Source organism: Camelus dromedarius, chromosome 5 (assembly GCF_036321535.1).
Source record: "Camelus dromedarius isolate mCamDro1 chromosome 5, mCamDro1.pat, whole genome shotgun sequence".
Lineage (NCBI taxonomy): Eukaryota > Metazoa > Chordata > Mammalia > Artiodactyla > Camelidae > Camelus > Camelus dromedarius.
The window spans coordinates 8,296,629-8,323,615 of NC_087440.1; the positions used below are offsets into that span (position 1 = coordinate 8,296,629).

The 26,987-nt window shown below is 43.9% G+C and overlaps 2 protein-coding genes across 2 annotated transcripts in view; one reads left to right on the forward strand and one right to left on the reverse strand.

The window, feature by feature from the left end:
- FAM81A (family with sequence similarity 81 member A) overlaps positions 1-6,254 on the reverse strand; it is a 105,305-nt gene extending 99,051 nt beyond the window's left edge. The window contains exon 1 of the mRNA XM_064485558.1: positions 6,135-6,254. The gene's annotated coding sequence lies outside the window, so the exon portion shown is untranslated. The remainder of the gene's footprint in view (positions 1-6,134) is intronic.
- Positions 6,255-6,379: 125 nt separating this feature from the next.
- MYO1E (myosin IE) overlaps positions 6,380-26,987 on the forward strand; it is a 190,671-nt gene continuing 170,063 nt past the window's right edge. Inside the window, exon 1 of the mRNA XM_031452972.2 lies at positions 6,380-6,765. Coding sequence (XP_031308832.2) covers positions 6,763-6,765 — 3 coding nt within the window. The 5' untranslated portion in view covers positions 6,380-6,762. The remainder of the gene's footprint in view (positions 6,766-26,987) is intronic.

Sequence of the window (26,987 nt, forward strand, 5' to 3'; positions counted from 1 at the left end):
TAGACTGGGAGTTCAAAATTTGTAGATACTGACAGGCATATGTAGAATAGATAAACAAGATTATACTGTAGAGCACAGGGAAATATATACAAGATCTTGTGGTATCTCACAGCGAAAAAAAATGTGACAATGAATATATGTATGTTCATGTATAACTGAAAAATTGTGCTCTACACTGGAATTTGATACAACATTGTAAAATGAGTATAACTCAATCAAAAAGTTTAAAAAAATAAATAAATGCAATCCAAGATAGATAAATAAATAAAAGATAAAGTCTAATTAAAAAAAAAAGTAAATCCCCCTCCGTGCGTGTAACATCATCTTGAAAAATATGTCATCTTAAGCACACACACATCCATATGCATATGCAAATAGTTACAAGCATACATAAACATGCATTTATAAGTGCACGATAATAAGGGCAAAACATATGTCACGTCTTAAATGCATCAATATATTTATAGGCATACGATGATAAAATTGAAATGATGATGATTGTTGCAAAACCTATGCATCTTTTTTTCTGTCGAAGAGGGGAATGAAATTTCTGTCATGGCCTCACCAAGACAACTGTGTATAAATTAAAGTAGCAGACAGATGCTGATGGCAAACAGCCAGGTGCCCCAAAGTTGGAGTGTCCCCTCTTCAGAGACTGTCCCCATTCACCATCTCTTTTTTGTTTGTTTTTTTTTTGGAGGGGGTAGTAGGAGGTAATCTGGTTTATTTGTTTATTTAATTTTAAATTGAGGGACTGCGGCTGGAACTCAGGACCTTGTGCATGCTAAGCAGTCACTCTACCACTGAGCTATATGCTACCCCCTCACCATCTCTTCTTAGTAGGGCAGTAGCTTTAGGACACCACCCCTGTGACAACATTTGCTTGGAATGCGACTCTACAGACACCCAGTCCAAGCAGAGCCACCCGTAGGCTTTCCAGTGACCTCTGTCCCGAGTGGCATAGTGTGAAGTGTTGAGCTGGTTGAGTCAGATTCTCTCTTTCTTTCTCTCCCTCCCTTTCTTTCTCTGGAACTTGACTCAAGGGACCACAAGGGAGGTTTCCAGTAAGCTGTGGGAAGCACAGCTAAAAGTTGGTTTGGGGGCCTGAGTCAGGATGGTGACAAACGAGAGACAGTTTGCAAGTTGAATTTATGGGAGGAGGAGCCACTATGAGTAAGCGGGAGAAGCTTGGAGAGACAGAGAGCGTCCATCCCTGTAGAGAAAGCCAGGAAGCCAGAAAAGGACAGAGAGCAGGCACAGACCTCCCTTCCTTTCTGTTGTTTTTCCTGGGCTCTGGGGCATAGGTAACCTTTCAAATATTTTTCTCATGAAGCAATCCAGGTGCTTTTTTGGTTTTTTTTGCTCCTTGTTACCAAAGGAGACTAGACTGGAATAGCAGACAGCAGGAGGAAAAAAGCCTCTGACAATGGAGGATGTAAAATTAAAAAAAGAAAAGACAGGATAACTGTATGAGCACAGCAGTCCAAGGCCATCAAGCATAGTGGCAAACAGTAGCTCCATTCAATAGTCCCCAAGGACCTCAGCTCAGAACAACCCTGTGCAATAATCGATATTTATAGTGATGACCTTGAGTATCGAGGCACAGGCTGCTTAATGTGCAGCACATTTTCAAAAGGCAACGAAGCATGTAGAAAAATTTTCCTCCAAGTTAAAAAAAAAAGTTTCCGTGCTTAAAAAAAAGGCTCATGCAGCTATGTGTTAGTTTTTAGTTTGTTAAATGCATATATTTATTGATACATGCCTTGCCTTGTTCCAGCAAAGATTAAAGGTGACTGACAAGAATACACAAAAGTCAGTAAGACAGCATAAGTTGACACAGGGAAGAAGAAAGAAAACCAGGCTGTGGACCCAGAATTGGTCCAGGAGATTGAATTATCTGCAAAGTTCCCTTCTGGGGAACACTTCACTTCTTGATAGACCATGGAACACTGTAACTAATATTACTCATTCTTTAATCATTTTTAAATCTGGAGGGAGATTAGGGTTTTACCTTATGCATGTCAAAGTCAAATCGAAACTGAAGAAAGAAAGAAAAGAAAATACTGGCTTACATCAGAGAAAATATAATAATAAATGTATATAAACATGCATTGAATAAACTGTTAATTTAAAAATATGTTTAAGGAATTCCTGTTTATTTTGGCTAAATAATTTCATCATGTTGGTAAAACAATTGTTACAGTATAGCAAAAAAAAAGGTCATATTAATCAGAAGTGGCATCCTATTACATTATCCCACTGTTGAAATTTTCTGCAGTATCTTTTTTTTTTTAAAAAACAAATCAATATTAACATATCAGAAGAACAAAGAAAGTCTAAGGTTAAGTTAAACTCTCTACACAAATGTAATGCATATTCCCATAAAAAAGCAAGAATTTTTCTAGGAGCCAGCCAAATGTTTTAATGAGTGTGTTCTTATTTATCCTGGGCCTGAATAAGGAGACTTTTTTCCTTATGGATGTTCCGACTACGGAGTCACTGCTTAGAGGGGAAGAGTTTGGCCTTGAGAGCCAGGCAAGTATATAGATCTGGTGCACGTGGCTGAGTGACAGCTTGAGTAGGTTACTTCAAACTCTCTCAACTTAGTTTCTTAACTGCAAATGAAGTGAATCGTGTTGTGTGGAAGATTAAATAAGATACTGTACAGTAAGCACTTGGCTCAGTAGCTGATACCTACTGAATCTAGTCAGTGATGCCTGCGAAACAGCGATTATCCAGGACATCTCTCACTGATGTGCCACAAGCCTCTTTCATTACTGTCTTGTTAAAGATTTCTGCCCTTATTGTCCCATTAACAGATTTTTCTTTAACTGTACTGTTGCGAACGCATTCTGATGCTCTTTTATGGTACTGATGTGGAAACTAGTTTCATTGCCCCGTGTTAGCTTCTTACTGATCATTTTCAGTGATTTTTTTTTTTTTTACTGATAGATTCTTCTGGGAATTTGCCCTTTGTATCCATCTCGATTTTTAATTTGGTTCCTTCTCATTCTGCCCCAGATAAAACGCAGTTAATCACGCCAGCGTCTGTATAGAGTCTCATCTGACTAGCTCCATCATGTGTCGAGAAAGAGTTTTACAGTTTTGAAAGTTGCTTTCCCTTCATTGCTACTATGGCCTCGAATAAGAAGAAATACCTGGAAAAATAGGGGTAAATCAAGAAAACTGGAAGAACTTCCATTTTAAAAATTGAAGACTTTTTAGGGGGTGCAATTTGGCCAAAAATCTACATTGGCCATGATTTATCATTCAAACAAGGCTTTTGGGGAATGCAAGAAGCGTGCAATTAATCGTTCCACTGAGAAAAACCAGGGCTCCCCAGGTAAACTGGGATGTACGGTCACTCCAGTAAAAACTGACAATGTATCTCCCTAAGACAGGGATGGAGCAGAGGAGGGCTTGAAGTGATTCTTCATGAAATTATAGGCTCTTCCACATGATCACACTGTATTCTATGTTCACTGAATTAGTGAGTTCTGCTTTTAGACTCTCTGCTTATAGTATGAGATTCAGTTCTAATCCTTATGCCTCAAGAAAAACACAATAATACAAAGACTCAGAGAGGAGTAGCTAATATGATCAAGAGCTGTGGGTCCTAATGTTTTGGCAGTTATGACATCTCTGAGGATTTGATGAAAGCTATTAACTCTCCCTGAACAAAAGGGCACACACAGACAGCCCCCAGGACTTGGCATGCGATTTAGGGGGCCAAGGACCATCTGATCTTACCCAGGGACCCAAGGCTGAATCCCTAACCTAGAACACATTGTATAGGTCAAAGGAAGAAAGAATCAACATTTGTTGACCATCTTTGTACATATTTCATTTCAGACTCACATCAATCTATTTTATAAATAAGGGAACTGAAGGTCAGAGAAATTAAAATTTTACAGCTAGTTAAGTGAAAAAGCCAGACTACAAATTCAGGTTTATGGGCACTAAATCTCATAATTTAAGTAATATGTAGACATAGAAGTTAATCTATACATTTATATTTCAATCTGGGACAGGATTATATTACAATGTCATGAACAATGAACACAAGCAATTATCTTCATCAAAGTCCTACCTTCTAGGTCTGGGGAATACTTCTTGAAACTGGAAAGAGATTATTAGGGCAAATAAAAATAAGCATTAAAAAAATCTCAAATGCCAATATAACAGACAGATAGTGTCAAAGTATTTCTAGATAAATCCAAGATTGATAGGTTGTTGATGGATTATTAAGAGATTTTTTCAGTAGGTGAGGGTGTAGCTCAGTGGTAGAGCATGTGCTTAGCATGCACAAGGTCTTGGGTTCAATCCCCAGTACCTCCATTAAAAAAGTAAATAAATAAACCTAATTACTTCCCCCCAGCAAAAGAAAAGAAAAGGATAAGAGATTTTCAGTGTCTCGTATCCCTGGGTTAACCTTGGAGAAAAGGACTACATCTTTGCCTGTATCCCTCAAAGCCCTTGTTAACTTCACTACCAATCAGGGCTGACCATGGACGGGATGGTGGCTTGGGCAAGGTGTCATTTCCAACCTAAGTAGTGTTTTTTGTGTTGCTGGTAAGCTCTTTCCCTTTTGGTAACCTCTGTTCCTTAGTTCTTAAAATACCTGATCCCATTTTGAAGCTGACGTGCCCCTGAGACCTGGGATCAGTTACCAGAGAAAGATGAATCAGGACTCTACGTACCTAGTACATAGTGAGTGCTCAACAGATGCTTGTGGTTTCCCGGCCAGTCTGTATTACAGACTTTCCTAACCTAACCTATAGCTCCGACTCTGGCAGTTCTTTGCACAAAACTCCTGTCGCTTCTTATTATATTTGCATTTTTCCTGTAATTATTTGTTTTAAAATTTATCTTCTGTCTCCCTCTTAAAATTGTAAGCTTGGTAAAGGCAGAAACCATTGTACTCACAGTTGCCATGGTGATGACCTATGGTAGGCATTCAATTACATCTGGTGCCTAACTAGATGGATGGTTACTACAAGAATTTGGTCACATGATTTTCTTTCAATGTTTAAGATGGAGATATAATTCATCTACTATAAGATTCATCCTTTTAAAATGTACAATTCAGTGTTTTCTAGGATATTCATAAAGTTGTGCAACTATCATCACCATTAATTCCAGAATATTTTCACCAGTAAGAAAACACATACCCATTAGCAATTACTCCCATCCTCCCCTCCCCCCAGCCCTTGGCAATCACTAATTTACTAATTTCTGTCTCTCTACATTTCCCCATTCTCTACTTTCATATAAATGGAATCATTTATATGATTCATTAATATGGGGTCTTTTTTTCCCCTGGCTTCTTTCACTTAAGGTTTTCAAGGTTCATTTGTCAGTACTTCTTTCCTTTTTAATGGCTGAATAATATTGCACTCAATGGATACACTACATGTTGTTTTCCCATTCTAGACAAGGATTTCCCATTCTAGACACTAGGATTTTTAACATCCACTCCAATTCTAGGATCCTCTATTCAAGTGAGGGGCTACGACCGAAGTTTATAAACTAAATCACAGTAAATCTTTATGCTTTACAGTTTTTCTCTGCTCTGAAGTTGTCACATCTTACCTACCCTAGATCCAGGGAGGATCATCCTGTTCTGACCTACCAACCCTGAAAACAGTAACATCAGACTCTCCACCTTGATTTCAGGATTCCGCTTTTCCCCCGACCCCAATCTTCTCCTCACTGCCCACCTATTTCTTGATTGTACTAATTGTTCTCAACAGATACGCATTGACTGAGATTGGACGGAATTTTCTTCCCACGTCTCTTGCTCCGTCCCCGGGCTCAGTGAACGTGCAACTTCTTCGCCATTAACCCCCCCATCCTCCGCCCCCCAACCCCCGCCAAAATCCTTCCTTTGTTTTCCAAGGAAATTCAGGTAAAAGAAAGGGTGGGGCAAACGATATTTTTGACTTTCCTCACAATCCAGACGTTGGAAAGAAAACGGATTTCCTTTGGGCTGCTGCCACGACTCTGATCTTTTATGCTGATAAAATATTTCCTTCTTCTAAAAAAAAAGTTATGGGAAAAAAATCATACCACTGCAGCTACAGTTACTCTTAACTCTCGCGTTTAAAGGGGGAAAAAAAAGTTTAGAAGTTTACCTCTCTTTCACAGAGCGGCTTTCTACCTAGCAGGTCAGGTCTCGCCACCGGGAGCGAGCTGGGGCAGCCGCGCTCTGGGGAGGCTGGCGAGCAGGAGGACTACAGGATCCAGAGGGCTTTGGAGACTCCGACAGCTCCAAGCCTGTTGGCTACTGCGGTTTCCCCGGGGAGTGACGCTATGAAAACAAACTCTGATTGGTCAGGCCTGAGCTGAATTCTCCATTTATGGACAGATTGCCCAGCCCGAGCCGAGGCTCAGCCAGAGGAGTACGGAGTAAGTGGCCGAAGAAAGAGGAGCGAGGCAGGGCGGCTAGTCTGACGCGCGGAGAGCTGCGGACTCACATAGGCGGGCGGCGGGCGGCGAGCGCCCGGTCCCGGTGGACCCCTGCCCTCGGCAGCATGTGCCCGGTCTGCTAGGTCGCTTCCTTCTCGCCCTCACCTAACGCCGCGGATCCCGCCTGGATGGAGTACCCCCAGGGTTCCCATTGGTTCCTGTGAGTGCTTGGGTGTCGAGAGCCTGTTTTTGGCGAAGGGAACCAACTTTTGAAGTTCTCCCAGGAGACTGCGTTCCAGCCTCAGCTCCCCGGCAGCCGGACCCGGAGGAGGCGCGACCGCGGCGCGAGTCACCATGGTGAGTTGGCTGCGCCGACGTCCCGGGGCGCTTGACCCCGGGATGGGGCGGGAAGCCCGGGCGCGGGGCACCCACCTTGGGCGCGCTGCCGAGGCCAGGGGTGGAGAAGGTGGACGCGGGAGTCGGCACGTCGCGAACCCTGATTTCCTGCCGCTTCCCTGCCACCGGGGCTGGGGCAGAGGAGGCGAGGGGCCAAGGAAAACTTTCTTTGGAGTCGCTCTCGGCGTCCCGAAACTTCGTGGCCGGGTGGCCATGGCTGCCAGCTGTCGGAAGCCGGCGCGCGGGGAGGTGTGCGTTCAGGGGCACGGCCCCAGGAGGCGACCGCTTTCTTCCCGCTGGGGAGGTGGGGGCAGCCGCCTGCACCCCTCCGTGCGCGCGCTGCCCGCGCGGCGGACCCCGCTCCTCCCCCGGCAGCGCCGCAGCTGTCCCGCTGGCACCCGCACTCCCGGCAGGGGCGGCGCGGCCGCACAAAGGCAGCGGGGCGCCAGGTAGGGCGAGCACCTGGCGGCGGGCGCGCGGTTGCGAGCCGCGCTGCGGCGGGGCCGCGGGGAGCCACGCCGGCCTGGGCTCCGCGGGGCGCCGGCGCGGAGGGTCTCTGCGCCTACAAGGTCGAGTAAACATACCCCCCACCCCCGCTCCCCGCCCCTTCCCAGGCGCGAGGTGGCTGGCACTTTTTGGGCGTACAGCGAACCGTTCGCACGGGAGGAAGTCGAGTTTTTTGTTCTTGTTCCTTTGGCACTTTGGGAATCTCTGCCAGTGGCTGGCTCTTTCTCCGACTCGCTTCTGACTTTTCCTCTACCCCATCCTCCCCGCCCCCAATAACCTTAGCCGCATCCCTTGGGCTTTGGGGTGGTGCACTTCTCTTGACGAAGCACAAAAGCAAGGACTGTGTTTTGAAGAGATTGGCAGTCCATCAGAGGGGGGAGAAAGTTCTGCTCAAGGCTTCATAGTTTCCACACTTGCTTCTTTTCAGATAATCCGGTTTAGGTGGATGAACTGGTCCTCTTCTGGATTGTTTTGTTGTTTTTTAGTGGCTGTAAAAGTGGTGACCGGTGCAGCGCGAATTTAACAATCTCAATCCCGCAGGACCAGCCTGAGGGAAACGTAGCGAAGGCCCATCGCGTCCTACACGCGAAACTCAAAAGCAGTCCTTGACCTAGTGCTGTGTTTACGCGAAAGAATGATAAAAAAAACAACCAACCATACAAACAAACACCTTTAAAAGTGCACTCTTGATCAAAGCTTTTTTTCTTTTCACGTGGTCCAAAATTGTCACCTTTGCCTCTACCTAAGAGGACACTTTATCTGCAAGTAAATTTTCCCTTTCAGTTTTAGGCTATAAGAAGTCACAACACCCCACCTTATTTTTGGAGCCCCCGTAAAGAACCATTTATTTACACTGTGTGTTTGGGTGGAGCTGTTTAATTGGGCCACTGCCTAATTGGCTCCTTGAACGTAAGCAATGTGAGTCTGAGTACTTTAGAATTGCCGTAAGTATTTTCCATGGTTCAATATTTCTTAAAAAAAAAAATCAATATGTTTTATGTGAAGAGCTGAAAGAATCTTCCTGAATTTAAATGCTTGAGTGATACCTTGAGAAAATTAACTTTCCTTTACTTGACTCATTTTTCATACTTGGACAGACTAAAAAGTAGTGTAAGATGCCTTTTCTGGAGACTTCGAAAACTGGACGCTCAACTCGGGCCAGTGCTGTTGAAGTGGTAGTTGGTGAAGTGGGTGCAGGAGAGGCATGTTCTAAGGAAGAGAGTCGTTTTCAGAGTGTGCAGGATGTCTGTGGAAGGACAGGGTGTGACTTACCTGTCGATGGGTTCCCTGCCAGCAGCACAGATGGCCATATTGTGGGCTGCCCGGAGACTATCAGTGCATCCGGTTACGGTTGCTGGGGCCACGATTCCCTGACCTCGCTGTCGTGAAATAGGAGATACCCCCTCTCCATCTACTGAATCTAGAGTAATTTGGCAAAAACTAAGTGAAGCATTTCTGAGAAATGAAGTCCATGTGGTAGATACATGAAGTTGCCTTAGAACAGAGCATTGGCACCTTAAATCGTCAGAATCCTCAGTTATAGGATTTGCTACCTATAGAAGACCCCTTTCAAGCCAAACGAGGCGTCACTTTGTGTTTCACGTCTGTCTGAGTCTGCCCAGCTGCATCCTTCAGCTGCTTGGAACAGGAAGAGAAGGGCACTGCCTCCAATGGGTGTGGTTGAGTGTTAGCACGAAGAATATAATTCATCAGGCCCTTGGCACCTATACTGTGGGTTTCTCTCTCTTTCTGGGTGTGTGTGTGAGTGAGAGAGAGAGAGATCTTAGGAAATTTGATTGCACATTAGGAGGGCTCTCCACCTGTACCTAAGGCCCTACCAAGACTCACTCAATTGTGATTCATAAGAAGGATTGCCATTTTCTCACTCATGCTTACAGTTCACCTCATATTGTCCTCTTGAAAACTCACTTTGGGACACTTTTCTTCCTCTTTGGAGAACCAAGAACACTATCAGGCAGTAGCAATTTGTTTCTTTTTTTCTTAGGAGATTTGAAGAACTGGGAAGAAAACCCCCGAAATCTCTGCATGTCTTTATAATTTATTGTACATTGGTTAGAAGGGGACAACCATCTCCTTTGACTTTAACTATTTTTTAGTAATACCGAACTAAGATTTCCTTTGTAGAATCTGGCTTTATCATCATCCACAAAAGAAGTTCTGCTTTTGTGGCCATGAGCAGTTTGGATTGTCTAATGGACTGAAACCCATGTGTGTAGTTCTGCCTTGTACTTTGGAGCTAGAAATTATGATTCATAAGGCATTTGTGACTTAGATGTACAGACATATCTGAGTGAATCTGAATTGGCCACTGCCTCAGAATACATTCAAGTTATGTTTCCTTCTTATGGCCATGTTACTTGTGTGTAAACTGCAGCTACTACACATAGAAATACACAGGACTAGATGTGCTAACTTAGAAATCTGATGGCTAGCTGGCGACAAGGTGTAGGTTAAGTTCTTTTGGGTGACGGCACGGCATATATTTAGAAAATCTGTGGAATCCATTTCAGACATGTTGTCTGGGAAGGTACCCATGTCCATCCTCACTGATGAGTTTATCAGATTTCTAGCAGTCTCCTGGCCAAAACAACCCAACGCAAAACCAAAACAGAAAGGAATGGGATGAGAGGTCCAGAAAAGTTTTGATGGAGACAGAGGGGTTAGGGAAAAGAGTGGAGTCCAGGACCTTGTCTAGGGGCCAGTGTGGGTGGGCCCATCTACTGGGAAACTTTTGACAGCCCAGGGCAAGGAGGGAGGCTGGGTGGGGCGGGGAATGGAGAGGATGGAGAAGCGGAGGATGCAGACAATTACAGAAGCTGAAAGCCACTTCCTCCTCAGTTTTCCTGGGGATTTCAGCTTAATCAGTGGTTGCAAACTCACATGTCCCCAGAGGCCAGGGTGCAGTTTTTGATGGGGTGAGGCTGGCCTCTGGAGAGTCAAGACAGAACAGATGCCCATCTGAAAAGGCACTGTTCCTTCCTTGACCCTAGGCTGTGGGTACCATATTACTACATTGTCTGCTTTCTCAAGAGAAGCTGGAAATCTCAATTTTTAGGCCAGACCTGCCAATTTTTAAGTGTTTGGATCATCGCTGAGATGCCAAGCAGCTCAGCAGTTTGCAGCCACTCTGCTGTGAATCTCAGAAGTGGTGTCCCATGAACCACAGTGTTTTCCTGCATTCACTCACCGGTGGGAATGTCTGCACTTGAGCCACATACCCAGTAATGACATTAGATTTTTATTGATGCATCCACGCCTTTCCACTGCGTTTCCCTTCAGAGAGGGAGTTGCCTGGTGTTTTCGGCCCTTGGACTCTCAGAACTAGTAAACAGGGGCAATCTTTGTCCAGCTGCAACCACTTGGAGCTAGTGAAATACCTGTGTAGGTAGTTCTGTGAGTGGCCAGACTGTAAATTGAACTCTTTTTCTTTTTTTTTTTTTTAACATTTTTTAATTGATTTATAATCATTTTACAATGTTGTGTCAAATTCCAGTGTTGAACTCTTTTTCTTAACCCTTGAACTCCCTCCAGTGGAAATGTACTCCCCCTGCACCCCACAAACCCCGTGCCCTCGCCCACCATATTACACGATGGACCTGTTTTATTACCACTTTCCCAGTTGCATTGTATGAATCTGACGTCTGTTTCAGGGGTTCTCCTTGGGGCTAGATAATGAACTTTTTGATAAATATGACTTGGAATGCAACTTTTTGCTCCTGACAATGTCATGAGCTTGTGAGAGACTAAATAAGAGAGTACTTCTCATTTCCTGACGAGAGGGCTGGATCTCCTTATTTGGTGAGAACGTGGGAAAGCTCTTTTCATCAGCAGAAATATTTTGAAACCTCTATACAAATGCAGAGCTTCATTATTGGATATATAGAAATTATGTACAGTCATGATTTTCCAATATTGGATATATAGAAATTATGTACAGTCATGATTTTCCAAGTGTGTCATCTGCTTTTTTTTTCTTTTTTTTTTTTGCAAAGAGGCAGCAACTTGTATTTTTATCAGTATGTGATTAAAATGAGTTTCTCCATGGTGAGTTTTTCATATTTCCATTTTTTTTTTTTACCTTGCTGGGACTCAATGTTTACAGAACAAATAAGGAGTTAAAGGTTAAATGCCAGAGGTATTAAAAATAAACAGCTTGGCTTTAGAAGCACATTCTGTAATAATGGTAATTTGTTAATTGCATTTTGAATTTCAACTTCAGAATTTATTTTGGCAGAGATGATGGGTTTGGGAGCATTGTGATGCATTTTTTTACATGTCTTGATGACAGCCATACTTGAGAGAAGCAGAACTTATGACTCGTCCCTGAACTCGGGGACATTGGCTTTAATAAGCCATGGACCTTACCCTGTACATCCAGATGAAGTCAGCCTTCCCTTCTGAGTTGTCACCATGGGAACACTGCCATTAACGATGTTCAAAGCACTTCCAAATGGTCATTCAAGAAAATGTTTTTACTTCCTTTATGACCTGAAATGTTAGTGTCCAGCCTGATCGTCCCATCTTACTCACCAGACTTTGCACCAGGCTCCTCTCAGCTGTTTCCGGATGTTACATTCTGCCTCCAAGGAGAAAAAAAATTGGTCCTACTGAAGATGTCAGGTTCTGGGGGCTAAAAAGGAGGTGGTTCTTCCTGGGAATCAGTACTATAAGAACCGCTCTCAGGGGGCCACACTCTCTTAAGTATTTTTGAGCTGTGATATGTTTGTTGAAAATTCATTCATAGACCTTTACAATCATATGCTGCATTGTAGAACATAAGACATATACTGCATTGTAGAAAGCCCAGAATAGGGTTTAGGAGTCTCTCCAGTATAGCACAGGGAAATATATACAAGATCTTGTGGTAGCTCATAGTGGGGAAAAAAAATTGTGACAATGAATATAGATATGTTCATGTATAATTGAAAAATTGTGCTCTACACTGGAATTTGACACAACGTTATAAAATGACTATAGCTCAATGAGAAATGTTAAAATAATTAAAAATAAAATAAAAAAAAGAGTCTATCTTGAGTCCTTTTGCTTGGCTTCACAGAAAGGTCTAGAAGGAGCAAATGACTTGCAAAGTCTCAGAGCAAGGTTTTGGGTGATCTGGTGCTAGAATCCAGATTTTCTGATCCTGTTTGATAAGGGATCCTTTCCCCTCCAAACCACAGCAGTGGGTTAGAATCTGGCGTGACCAGGTAGTTTTCTTTCTGGGGCCCTTCAAAAAAGCCTGCTTGGAGATGGAAGATTGTTACTTATTTTTGATTCATTACTGTATCAACTTTAAAAGATTATAAGAAAAAAACTGAGGCCCATTCACCCATCATACTACTACCCTCATGGTAATTATTTTCATGCCTTTGGCTTCTTTTACAGACTATCCAAACTCACATGGTGGTTATGTAGTTGTAATTAGAAGACAAATACACCGTGTATGTTCTGTTTTTCCCCACTTGGTTTCTAAGTTCTTTTCCTTGGGAAGCACGGTTATCTTTGCATTTTGGTGGTGGTGTGATAAGCCTGTGTAGCATGATTAACCAGCTTGAATCATAGCGACACGGAGACCTTTCCTCCAGATGCACCAGGGAGTGTCCCTCCCTGCACCAGCTGGAACGGCCCTGCTCAGTGTTGGGCTGCTCAGCCTTCCGTCCTCCTGAGATGTGGAGCACCATCTTTGGTACTGAGTCCAAAGCGGGACCGGCGGGCTTGGGGGCACACCCCACACTCCCAGGTCCTGACCTGAGGTGGGTTCAGCGGGTGTTCCCTGTAGCTGACGGTGCTGACACTCAAATGTGTGACAACAGTCAGTGCTCAGGCCTCTGACTCTAACTTGGCAGATAGGAATGTCCCTGTCAAAGAACCCAAGTGGTTGGAGACCAGGAGCTTTGAACCCCAAAGTGGAGAAGACACAGGAGCTGCAAAGGAGCTTGGCATACATGCCTGGGACGCGGGCATTCTTAACCAGGCGCAGTGGCGACTGCCAGGAAGTCAGAGATGAACTAAGCACCACCTCTGCTTATGAGGTGCTCACAGTCTCGGGGAGAAGTGATAACGAGGGACCTTCATATGGGAGATTTCATTTCATTCTTGCAACCAGTGATGGTTTTTGTTGCCATTCTCAGGCAAGAAGACCGCAGTCTGTAGTGAGGGAAAGAGACTTGTTCAGGGTCACACAGCGTGTATGTGAGGAACCCGGGCTTCTAACTTTGTACTCTTTCAGAAGCAGTGAAATACACTGTTTCTGAATTTGAAATTTCTGGCTCTAGGTTTCTGTATAACACGTCCATCACTTCACATACTCCTGAGGGAAAACAAGGGTTGTTTGTTTGTTTGTTTGTTTGAAGTCTGTTTTAAAGTCTGAGCCTTAACTTACTTGTCTCAGGATTTTTGCATATCACATTTGGGACTAGATGATATCACACTGCAATCAAGCATAGAAGTAAAAGTCATGCTACAAAGCTCTCTGATTTCAGTTTAAAAAATAAAAAATAAGGGAAACAAGATAACCATGAGAAACTCAGCCCTTGAGTCCTTAAGTACATGACAGAAAACAAACAGAAAAATTAGGATAGCGTATCACTAGTCTCTTAGCAATTTAATTGGTGTGACCAGCATTTGATGTTGACATCAATTGAGCATAACATTACTTGCTAACAGAATGATTTGGACAGTATCGTTGTCTGATTCTAAAGAATTTTCAACAACAAAAAAATTAGGGTGGTTTTTAGTGTCCCAGTTAGATATGGAGCTTTGTTACAGGACATTTTGGATTTGAATGTAGAAGCATCTTGGAAACTATTTTGGAGTATGAATTAAGATGGCACCTCCAAGACTTTGGGATGCTCTGATGCAGAAATAGGTCTGCAGAATGATGGCAATTCTCCTTCCTCAGATTGTCTGAGATTCTTAACATTTGGCGGTGTCCCGAGGCCCTCTGAAACTATGTTGGAAGCCATTGACGTGTTTCCTGACAGTGTTTGTAACAACAAAGAAAACCCGAACCAGACAAAAAGGAACAATCTAAATATCCGTTAGTAGATAAATGCATGAACACATGTGACTTGTTGATAACAGGGAATCAGTGTGGCTATATCTCACAAAGGTCGTGTTTGGTTTAGAAGCAAGTTGTAGAGAGATCCATGTAAAGTCATTTAAGAAAAATTTCAAAACATAGAACAAGGCTATCTCTATTGTTTGAGGGTATATATTCATATATGTATATATTTATGTATATATTCTTTTAAAAATACAAGTTGATGGGCTAGAAAGATAACAGATTCAAGCTGCTGAAGGGGGAAGGAGGAAAAGAGAGAACTGAGGTCAGCGGACTACCTTTAACTCTATTAGGAATGTTTTATTTGCTTTATGCATTAAAATCCAAAGCAAACAGGATAAAAGAGTATCATTAATTCTGGGCAGTGTGGACATAAATATTTCTGTTATTGTCCGTAGTTTTAACATCTTGCAATTAAGAAAAAAATACATGAACACAATTGTTCATTAAATTTTAGGCAGTACACAGACCTCCAAAGTCCATACAGAATCACTCCCAGAGTTGTAGCAAACGTTGTCTCGAGGTGAATCTTAGGGAGTAAGGTCAATTTTGGGTCTATGTCAGGTTATTTTAGTGACAGCTGACATAGAATCAAATCATTAGTAATGTTTCAATTACATTATGTAAAATTCCATTAGGGATTATGTCTCAGGATGTTCAGAACCTCTTAAGCATCTCTTTCTCACCGTTTCTTACCTTGTTATGTCTGTTAAGTTGTGGAGTAATTAACTGCCCCAGAACTTGGTGGTTTAAATAGTAAAGATTTATTATTTTTCGTGATTTCGTGCATTGGCTGGGGGAGTTCTGGGCTGGACCGGCTCAGCTGATCCCTGTGGGCAGCTGGTGCCGTGGCTGGGGATGGATGAGCTGGGATGGCTCACGTGTCTGGTAGTTGGCCCCGTTTCAGTTGGGGCAATGGAGATGACTTGGCCATGTGTCTCTTTCACAATAGGCTAGTCCTGGCTTGTTTACATAGCAGTGGTCACAGGGTTCCCAAGAACAGCAAAAGAGAAAGCAAGCTACCATCCATGCACAAGCATTTTTTAAACCTCTGCTTACATCATGCTTGATGTCCCCCTGGCCAGAGCAAGTCACATGGCCACCCTCAGGGTGAGCATGGGAGAAGATACCTTCGAACTTAGAAGGTACAGTTCCCACCCTCAGCCTTTTCTTTCAGCTTGCCTCAACTGGGTGAATACTTTGGGGCTGGAATAGATTCAGTGGCAAGTCCCGTTTTCCCAGCTGCTCCTATGAGCTGTGTGTTCAGAAGCCCCCATTGCTCCTCATACATCCGCTGCTGTTTTCCCATAGCGTGAGGAATTAAAATTGTAGTTCTTTTGTATTATGTAGCCTCAGTATGATTTTAAAATTTGCTGTTTTTGCTGGGGAAGAAAAGTAAAAGCAGAAACTAACAAGAAGGAAAAATCTTTTTTTTTTTTTTTTTCCTTTTTCCTTCTGGTAAAGGGAGCTTTGTCAAAATAAGCATTTCATAATTAAGTCCAAGCTTAGAGAGCAGTGAATCATGCCAAACCAGACCTGGCTGGATGGCCTGCTGGACAGAAGGGTGGAGCAGCACTGTTTGGAACAGGTGAGGACAATACTGTTCACTGCCTTGTTGGCCGGCTCCGAAAGACGTCCTTCACACACTCCAAAATACTTTTTTGTCTTGGATTAAAGTCATGTCTTTTGTACTGCCTGATGATTCCCAGAATAACCCACATTGGCGTCACCTCCATGTTCTGTGAGCCACAGACTGTCCTTTTTGCGGGCTCCTGACCAAGACGGAATCGAGTAGGGCTAACTTAGTTTTGGGCACAGGTCTCAAGAAAAAAAAAAATCCATTAACGTATGGATCTTTCCCTTTGAGTTTCCCTTTCACCTTCTCTTTTTAAACTTTTTTTTTCTTTCTGAGGGTGGAGGAGAATTAGGTTTATTTACCTTTTTAAAATTTATTTTAATGGAGGTACTGGGGATTGAACCCAGGACCTTGTGCATGCTAGGCATGCACTCTTACCACTGAGCTAGACTCTACCCCCCTCAACCTTCTCTTTTTAAATGGAAAAATTTTAACTGCACAAATGGGGAGAAAATTCATCCCCCAACTTCAACGACTGACAGCTCATAGCCAATCTTATTTCCTCTGTTTTGCTAATATGATGCATCACATTGATTGATGTGCAGATGTCGAGCTATTCTTGCATCCCTGGAATAAATGCCACTCGCTCGCGGTGTATGATCCTTTTACTGTGTTATTGAACTCGGTTTGCTAGTATTTTGTTGAGGGTTTTTGCATCTATGTTCATCAGGGATATTGCACTATAATTTCCTTGTTGTGTTCTTGTCTGGTTTTAGTATTAGGGTAATGCTGGCCTTGTAAAATGAGTTTGGAAGTGTTCCTCCCTCTTCTATTTTTGAGAAGTATTTGAGAGGATTGGTATTAATTCTTCCTTAAATGTTTGGTAGAATTCACCGGTAAAGCCATCTGGTCTTGGACTTTTCTTTGTGGGGAGTTTTTGGATTACTGATTCAGTCTCTTTACTAGTAATTGGCCTGTTCAAATTTTCTATTTTTCCTTGATTCAGCCATGGTAGGTTGTATGTTTATAGGAATTCATGTGTTTCTCCTAGGTTGTCTTAATTTTTTGGCATGTAATTTTTCCAATCTTATTTTTCTCAATTATCACCTTCCCTTGGTTTATTTTGAAGCAAGTCCTACGTCTCATATCATTTCATCCTAACTACCTCTTGTGTTACATTGAAATTTAAATAATGCAAAAACCTCAGCTCTCAGCTCTTGATACAACCTACTCCTTGGGCTGGAAGGAGGGGTGTACCCCCTTGGTGTATAGAACCCCTTTGGTGCACAGAACCAAAGTAAGTAGCTTCCCTTTGACTCTTAGTTTTACAGAATAAGGTAGACATCTCCAGGCACTGGGGGGACTCCTTCAAGTTTGGCCTGATCTCATCCGCAGGAGCATCTGGCAGTGATATCTCGGCATCCACAGTTTTGGTGTGCAGGGCAAGGGGTGGCCCCCACCCTATAATCCTAGCTCTACTCAGGCACGACCTTTAGGTGTGATTTGCAGAGAGCTAGTTCATGCTTGTTCGTCTGTTCATTCCTTCTCATACACACCGGTATCATGGTGATGGCTATGCAAATAATGCTTGTCTCTTTCAATGCTCAGGTACCTTTAAACAGAATGTCAAGATGAGAAATGTCCTAGAGACTTCTTGGAGGCAGAGAGTGGGGTCGGGGAGGGCAGTGGTGCTTTGAAATTGTATGCTGAAGTTTGTGCCTGTCTCCTTGTGTGCATTTTTCCCCGGGAAGAACCCTAAGTCCCTAAACTGGTCCATGGCCTCCCCAAATGACTCTCTAAAGTTTAGAGAATTTAAGTAGCCCGACCAAGGTCACTCACCAAGTTAATAGAAGATGTGGCCTTAGACTACGAGTCTCTTGTCCAGGGACCTTGGTCTAAAACCTCCTTTTACTGGAAATGTTTGAAAAGCAAATATAATAAATCTTTAGAGAGAAGGGAAGTTGAAAGTACTGAGTTAAAATAATTCTTTGTAAGATTCCCAGAGACACTAAACCACTATAAGTTACCATGTGGCAATGGTAAGTGTTATTGACTGACAATTAACTTGATTTTTCAGAATAGTTATAAAGCACTGGTCTTGTATTTATTAGCTTTTCATATTCTCCTGTGATCACAAAGAGCAATACGTCCCATACAGACTTCAAATATAAATCAAGGGCGTAATGTTTTGACTTTTATGTAAATAGTTGAAAGCTCCTTATTTCCCTGGTGGGGCTTCATTGTTCTTTCATTATAAAATTAACATTTACTAATTGAGGACACGTAATAAGAAGGAAATGACTGGACTTTGGGACAGAGTTCTGTGCTCTGTTTCTATTCTATAGGACAAGGGCTTTGGGGTGTAGGAAAAAAATTGGAATTTCCATAGCCTCTTCCTTCTAGCTCTTTTTCACTCCTGCCCCCAAGCCCCAGCTACATTCTCCATCTATCTCTCAACCTGTCCTTCCCCACAAAGCTCTTGCCCTTCTAGACTCTTCTAGGCAGGAAATACGTAGTTTGCACCTGCTTACACATGAGCACACGTAATTAAGGCTGCCAAAAGAAAAGGGGTGCTCTCCTCCCCCCTTGGGACCCTCCTTCTCCCAGGAGCCCTGCTTGGCACCTCTGTGGCCAGTGGGGACTCAAGCATTGTCTGCTGTACAGAGACAACAAGGCACTGTCACCTTTTAGGGGGCTGTGAATCAGTCTTCAGTGTTTGTGGCAGTTGTATGTAAGTGTCAGCTGGCACAGGTGTATTTTATATGCCCTCAATATGCGATGTACAGAATCGCAAGATTCCACCACCTGCCAAGGCCCATGGATTTCCCCCGTGCAGCGTGGCTTCCTCCTGCCTCTTTGCCTCTTCTCTCACCTAGGTCACCTGGCCAAGTTCAGCTACTTGCTTTGCCCCTTGCAGGCTTGGATAGTCTCACCGTTGGCTGGTGTCTGGCAGCCATCAATTTCTTCCCCTTCCCCATCCCCATGGTCTAATTCTCCATTTAGATCAGCCCCACTTCCACCTTCTTAAATTTCATGGTTGGGAGTTATCGTCAAAATCCCAGAGCTCTTTATCTGCAAAGATCTCATGATTGTTTGTGGGCCTTTTATAGGCCCTCTGTTTATTATTATTTGTATTATTTTTAATTGTCCCTTCTTGTTCATCTTTGGGTCTCACCCCCATTCTGTGACTTGCCATACTAGGTCTGTACAGTACTTTTCTAAAACCTAGTATTGGAGGGAAAAAGCTTGCATTTCCTTCTGCTGTGTGTGAGTTAGACATTCGGTAAACCTGCTCCCCAGGTCTTTATCTTGAGGGACAAAAAAGTAGAGTGCAGAGCTGCCAACACAGTGAGGCACTCTTCAAATGCGCTCCAGTTTCCGAGGCTCTTGGTCGCTCAGCTAATGGAATGAAACGGGAGGAGTGAATCCATGAAAGCGCCCTGCAATTCAAATGTCACTGGAGCTTTGATTTTAGTGGGAATGCTGGAGGTGTCTGATGGAGGTGTCACTCCCCACTTCATTCAGCGTGCCCTTTGGAGAGATGGAACGGTGAGGACAGGAAGGGGGAGAAGCATAGGGATGCTGAAAAGGGCACCTGAAAAACTGAGCGGCTGCTTCACAGAAGGTGGGAGAGGCATTCTGCCCATTGTCTTGTCTGTCTTCACTCGTCAGCCAGCTATAATGTTGAAACCAGGGCAGACAGCCTTCCCCTGCAACTGTTTCTGAGTCTGTGGAAATAGTTCTCCCAGAAAACGGAATCTATTGTGTAGGTTACCAGTGATTTTCACAAGCGTGGATGTTTAAGGCATAGGCAGAGATAATAGCTGGGAGAAAGGGTTGAATGAATTTGAAACGGGATTTTGAAGCAGACAGTCTGCTTTTTTATTGCATGTGGTTTTGGAGGACAGGTTGAATTCAGATGTTTAAAAATCCACGGGGCATCCGAATCCTGGTAAATTCAAACCGTCCCCGTGAAGTCTTTGTACTAGAAGTAATCCGCTAACAAAATATGCCAATTGGCAGTTTGAGGTTTTTGGAGGGTGTGTTTTCCAGACAGCTCCAGGTGGATAGGTGAGGTGGTCTGAGGTCTCAGAGTGTGGAACTGGCCTCCGAGGTGAGGTGGAGGGGAAAGGGAGACGTCCAGGTAACTCATGGGGTCTGGGAAGATAAATGATCAGCAGTGAGAACATTTTGAGGGAGGAGTTTTAAGTGGCTTGCAGACCAGGAACGGCAGGGTTGAGACAACACACAAGGCAAGTTGGGGCCCTCCTGCCAATGGGAGGTTTCCGAGTGATATTATTTCATGAAATGTTTATTGTTCTGTCCTGCTGGGCTGTAAACTCCTTAAGGGGACACTGTGTCATGCTGAGTTTTGTCTTTCCATCAGCTGCCATGACGTCTGGCACAGGGTAGAATCAGCGAGTTTGTTGAATTGAACCAGCTGTCCCCACTTGACCGCAAGTGCACGAAGTACCGAAACCTTTCCAGGGCAGCAAGGTGGTAGCAACCCAGCCGCCAGTAATGAGTGATTAATGAGAACCGGGGAGTCACGGTAGACCAGCTAATAACAGATTGCAAACTGGAAGTGCTTTCCAAAGATAAAAATACCCCCCAGATAAACTCAGTCGGGCTTCCTTTCGCCTCTTCTTGTAATACAACAGGATATTAACAAATTCAGCTGGGCTCCTGCAGAAGCCAGAGACTGAGCAGGGAGCTGGAATGGTTTCTAGGTCGCACTCTCCCTTTATTCCAACCTTCTTAACTGAGACCAGGGGAGGCGAGGTGATTGCAGAAGGCCACACAACCAGTCCCAACTTGTCCCCTCAGGGGTGGTGCAGAAATGGAACAGAATTCACCAGGACCCTTCCTGATGTAAAGTTCCCAGCTCCAGAGGGAACCTTTCCAAATCGGGAGTGACCTGTGACCTCTATTTAGGACTTTTCTCCGCTGGTTCAGGGGAGTGGTTGGACTGGTTTTGGTGATATTAACGATCACTGCCAGATTAACAGACAGGATAAGAAGGTTCTGCTTATTCAGCTATGTGGGCCTTCAGAGTGTAGTATTTCCTGACAACATTTTTATCTGTCTTGGTTTCAGGAGGAGAATTTAATGCTTTTGTTTCTTGTTAATCAGACTCGCCACTCACCTTTCTGAGTGGGCCCTGGATTTGCGCGCCTCCAAAGGCCAGATGGTCTCCAAGGAGACATGCTAATGGCTTAATTGTTTTGTTTATTTTGCTGCTCACAAATTCCAGTCGCTTCGTTTGCATGAAGAGAGAGTTAGAACTTCTTTCAGGAGTGCCTTGGCATTTCCTTTGGTTTTGAATGGCTCTTAATGTTTGCTCCTAACGTTTTTTTGAAAGGCCGGTCAGTCTTTAGTGGTAGGTGTGGCTTTCTCTAAATAGGAGTTTTTCTGGGTGTGGGTTAAAGAAAGTGAGAGAAAGGGAGAGGATTTTTAAAAAATTGCTTACACTCTATATGTACAACAAATGAAGATTATTTTGGAGGCTGATGTTTATGTGATTTTTGTTCACTTGGCTCCCATACTTTAGTTTGGGGGGTTAAAAGGTTAATGCATGCAAGAGAATGTTGATGCTTAGCCTTGCAAAGCTATGCATTTACAGAGCTGTGGTTTGCTTTTCAAAATGTAGAAACGGAGAGGTTTGCATCCTCACCTATGACAAAGAATTCCTAGTATAAAACTATTCTGGTTCATAAAGTAAATGCATTTTCCCAAGTTCGGGGTAAATGACACGTTTTAGATCAAACAGCTTTATAATGCATTAGGGGAGTAATTTTCAATGCGGGGTGGAATAATCTGACTTGGGAAAGGGAAATGTGAATGTTGAAGAACCTTAAATAGACTGGTGTTGGTTAAATCTATTCCTCTTAGAAAAGAAATGCTTTCCTTCCCTGCAAGCTAGAGTTTGGGAATTTCAGAGCTGGGAAATCATGTAGTAGATCTTAATATTATAAATCACTCACAGATACAAGATAATGCTATTTTTGGACATGTTTGTAGTAATGCAGGATGGTCGCAGGAAAATGGGGCACAAGAGGATGGACACGTCCCAGGTCTCAGGCAGGTCCCTGGGGCGTGCACCCTGCCAAGTGAGGGTCCTTGGCTTCACACGGGAAAGAATTCAAGAGTCCAGCCGTAGTAGAGTGGAGGGAGACTTATTCAGGGCGATACACACTCCAGAGAGTGTGGGCCGTCTCAGAAGGTGAGAGGGAGAAAGAGGCAGCGAGGTGTGGGGATGGTTAGGTTTTATGGGCTGAGTCATTTCATACGCTAACAGGTGGGAGGATGATTCCAACTGTTTTGGGGAAGGGGTGGGCACTCCCAGGAATTGGGCCGCCGCCCACTTTTTGGCCTTTTATGGTTAGACTCAGAACTGTCATGGCACCTGTGGGGGTGCCATTTACTACACTCACGTACTATGAGGAGCGTATAGGGAGGTTCAGGGTCTACTGGGAGTTGAATCTTCCACCATCTTGGGCCTAGTCAGGTTCTAACCAGCTTCTGTCCTGTCCTCAATTGCTGTGTTGTTCTTTTAATGGTTGTGCCCTGCCCCCTTCCCTCCTGTCTCAGGATTATATGATGATGAAGATTTCTCTAGTTTGAGGGTGTTCTGGGCTTTTCCATCTCAGTACTTCCCCCTGGAGGCCTTGGCATTTGTGGGGGGTGGGCAGGCATGCTTCTGTGAACAGTTACCCACACCATCAAGGAGATGAGAGCCTACGGTTGGAATGAACAGCTACTGAGGACCCTCTCTGTGCTGCCCAGCACCTCTTTTGAGGTAGGTATTATTTTTCTTGGTTTACAGAAGAGGAAACAATGCATGAGTGAGGTGACCTTCTAAAGGTCATGCATCTGAAAAATGTCAGAGGAGGGATTTAAATTCAAGGTCACCTGAATGGGCATCGCCTGGGATGTTATTAGAAACTGCAGAACTTCAGGCCCTAACCTGAGATCTACCGATTCTGAATTTGTATTTTAACAAGATTTCTAGGTGACTGCAAAGCACTAGTGCAGGGGAACACTGTGGTCCAAGCAAGGTAAAATAACTCTGAATACATCCCCAGGGGAATTCTGAAGCTTGTCCTCCAGGATATCATCTTTCAAGGACGAGGATGCAGCTAAAGGCCCCGAGCTTTCAGGAATGCAGTCAATCTTCTCTGATTATCCTGTTGGAGCAGAAATGACACGGCCGGGCTCGGGAGTGCGACTGAGGGAGAGTTTTCTCCCAGGCATTTCTGGAGTCAGCTGTCCTTAAGTAGATGCACGCAACAGTGGTTGTCTGTAATGGGCCTGGAAAACCTCCACCCAGAGTATCTCCTCCAGGGCCGCTGTTGACAGTGAGCTTTCTTCCTTTGCTGATCTGTCTGAACCACTGCACTTGTCCATTAGTAACCCTTCACCGTGAACTAGTCTGCCCAACCTTCTAAAGCTGCCCAAGAGCAGATTTTGTCAGTCTGGAGAAGGAAAGAAGGGATCCAGACTGGGGAATATCAGTAGCATGAAATCAGAGAGGAGCATTGAAGAAAGCCCAGCTTCCAGAATGTTCCAATCCTGGGGCTGGAGAAAGTGGCTTAACCTTCCACTGGTTTTCCTTTTAGTGTTCCCCTGGACACCTAGGCTGGAGACATCAGGGCCCTTGTCTGTCCTCTTCCCTTCCAGATTCCTGTTGGTTCTCAAGCCCCAGGAGTATGTCCTCACACTACGGTCCCTTCCTTTTCACACTGTCGCCTAGTTGGAACCTGCTTTTTCTTACACTGGGACCATCACAAGAATTTTTAAAGTGATCTTCATTCCTCCAAGACCTTGTCATTCACAGAAACAGCATTGCCAGAATCATCTTCCTGGTAAAGACAGTTTTGCACCTGTCACTCTCACTCAAAACCCCTCCGCTCTTACTGAGAATAGGCTTAAGCCCAAAATGCAGTACTGTCTCAAGTCTATTCCAGGCTGCCTCTGTCCAACTCTTGTTTTTCAGTCGTCCTTCTAGAAAGTGGAAACTCCATGAGGGCAGCCGGAATGCTAGTCCTATTAGCTCCTGGCATAGTGCCTGCATACTACAGGTGCTCAATAAACACTGATTGATTGACTGACTGAAAATGAGCCGATTCTCATGTTCATATTTAATAGCCTGGCTAGAGTACACTCCTTGGTCAGGCCATTTTCCATGACTGGACTTCCCTTGCCGTTTATTGGAATCCTTTGAGGTCCAAGTAAAGGGCTTCTCATTTCCTGGAAACCTTTGATTTCTCTCACTGAGATCATTCCTTCTTCATATCCTAGTCCATGTCTTGGAGTTATTTATCTGGTATTTAATTACATGTAATTTTGCATTGCTATCTGTTGTGTTATGAGTCATAACTGCCCAGATAGACTCTAAGCCCCTTGAGGTCAGAAATGATTTCCATTTCTTGATACTCCTCAGAACTTCCATCTTTCCCTTTGATTTTTCCACGTTCCTGTATGTTCTCCTCATTGCCTGGGCATTCACAGCTTTTCCACAGACTCCTGTTGGGCTTGTGGATCCAGCGTCCCGACCACCCCCCACCCACAGGAATGCCTGTGGTCCCTGGGGGCAGGGACTGCGTCACGTGGTTCGTCTTGGCTCCGTCTTTAGTTTGTTGACTGATGGATGCTAAAAACTCTGTCCTTTTGAATTTTATCTCCATTCTTTTCCTTTTGCTCCATTCTTGGAACTCCAGTTTTCATCCTTCTGCAAGTGTGATCCCAGTTAATGCTGCCATGACTCAGTGTGTCCTCCAGCGAGGGTGTGAAGGTGACTCAGGAGCCATCGCAAGTAGCCATTATGGATCTGCTGCACCCCGAGAGGGAGGCAGAAGCCTGCCTGGTGATCAGGAAAGAGGTGCCCCCTCTCCCCTCCCAATGTTTCCTGGAACTGAGGGAACAAATTATTTAACTCTCTGTACTTCAATTTAATTCTTTTCAAAAAGGAAATAAGAATAGTTTTCATTCTTTTAAAAAAATTTTTTTGGTGGTAATTAGGTTTGTTTATTTGTTTGTTTGCTTGTTTAAATGGAGGTGCTGGGGATTGAACAGGAACTTAGGGCTGCTAAGTATGTGCTCTACCACTGAGTTGTACCCTCCCCGCTTCATTCTTTTTCTAGAGGTGATACGTTTGAGTATGAACAAGAACATTATAATATGCTTTGAATCCAGTCACTGATACTATGTAAAGTATCACAACCCAGGCACTGGCTGAAGCTCTATTCGCCTTCTGGCTCTCCTGCCTCCCCCTAAAGTTGGAAGCAACCATTCCCAAGCCTTTTTATAACAAACTTGTTAAAGTCCTGGCTCACTAAACTTTAGGGAAACCATACCACTTACCTTCAGTCTCTTAACAAATTGTCTTTGAGTTAGTTACATGCTGCCCGGTAAGGAAATACATCAAAATTGGGAACAACTGAGTAAGATGAGAAATGTTTCAGGAAACCCGACCCATCTCTGCTTGCTCTTCCCAGCTTGAAACTTTCACATCCACTGGTTTGGGGAGGGACGAATGGCAGAGATGAGAGATCACAGAAGGAAATGAATTAGTGTGTATTCGTTGAATTTGGAGGGGGCAGCTTGCCTATTTGAAAAGTTCTTGGCAAAATGTCCCGTCACCCTCCTTTCTAATTGGCAGGGGAATTTAAAGTGGGCTTATTGCATTTGAATTTTCTGAATAGAGTGAATTCAGTTCCCCCTTTTGTATGTGGTACAGATTGTTGGAAGTGCATTACTGGGCTGGGGAAAGGCATCCGTTTCTGCCTTATCCCAGGGCTGGAGGAAAGACAGCCTTGTCTAGAAGTGTGATGAACACATGGTTATGACAATTTCATACACACGACAGAATCTTCTGTTAGAAGATTATAATTGCAGGAAGAAATAATAAAGGAGGCATATTTATATGCGTGTGTGTATAGTATATATTTAGATGTTTATATTGAGAGGTTGTGGGAGGAAAAGTGAAGTAATTCATTGCTAACCTAGGGTTTCTGATGGTCATTTTTCTCCCCTCTCCTCTGCCTGGGTGCCCTCTCTTAGATAACTTTCTAGATGTAGGCTCAACAAAATCCCATCCCCTCAGACAACCCTTCCCAGACAGACTCCTTCCTCTTCCATGTGTCCACGGCACCTTGTCTGAAATGCTCTCAGCTCATACGTCCTGGATTACCTTGCAGAACAATTAGGATTCCCGTGTCTCGTTAAGATGTGGAACTCGGGGAGCAGGGGTTGTTTCTGGGCATTGCCTGTGATCTCAATCTAGTTTAGAAGCACCTGTGGAGCTTTAAAAAAAAAAAAAAAAAAAGTCAAGCCCTGGACTCCATCCTAGACCAGTTGAAATCAGAGTTCTTGGGGGTGGATCTCAAACACAACTGTAGTACTTCTCAAAGTTTCCTGGGTGATTCCTTAAGGCAGCCAGTGTTGAGAGCCACCATTAGCAGATACTTGAAAACTGATGACTGTGCCGTAATTTGGTGAAGCACGAAGTGCAAACTGATCAGGATGTATTTTTGCCATGCTGCTGAGCTTAAGAGGTTTGGTGGGGGCTTTTGATGGGGGAAGGGGGAAGGGGTGGGGGGTATTTTAATACAGCCGACTTCTGTAAAAAAAAAAAAAAAAAAAAAGGGACTAGTTCCTAGGGGACTTTACAAAAGGAGAACCGTTGTATGAACAGCACCTGGGGGTCTTCTGTGACGTCAAGGCTGCAGCAGCCTAGCTAATGCCTTGCAATCTGAATCCTCCTGCCCGCTCCCCACCAAGACCAGAGGCCTCCAAAACATGGCGGGGTATCATATCCACCTGGGGGGGTGATTCAGCAGGTTTGGGGTGAGGCTCAGGAATCTGTTTTTTACAAGGGTTCCAGGTAATTCCACTTTCCCAGTGGCCGCTGCTCTGCGGTTTTGGAAGATGCTGTGGGTCTGGTATCATTAAGCAGTGGGTCTTTTTTTTCTTTTTTTGGTCTTTCCTAGATTGCCTTTCTTACCCCCAACTTTATAT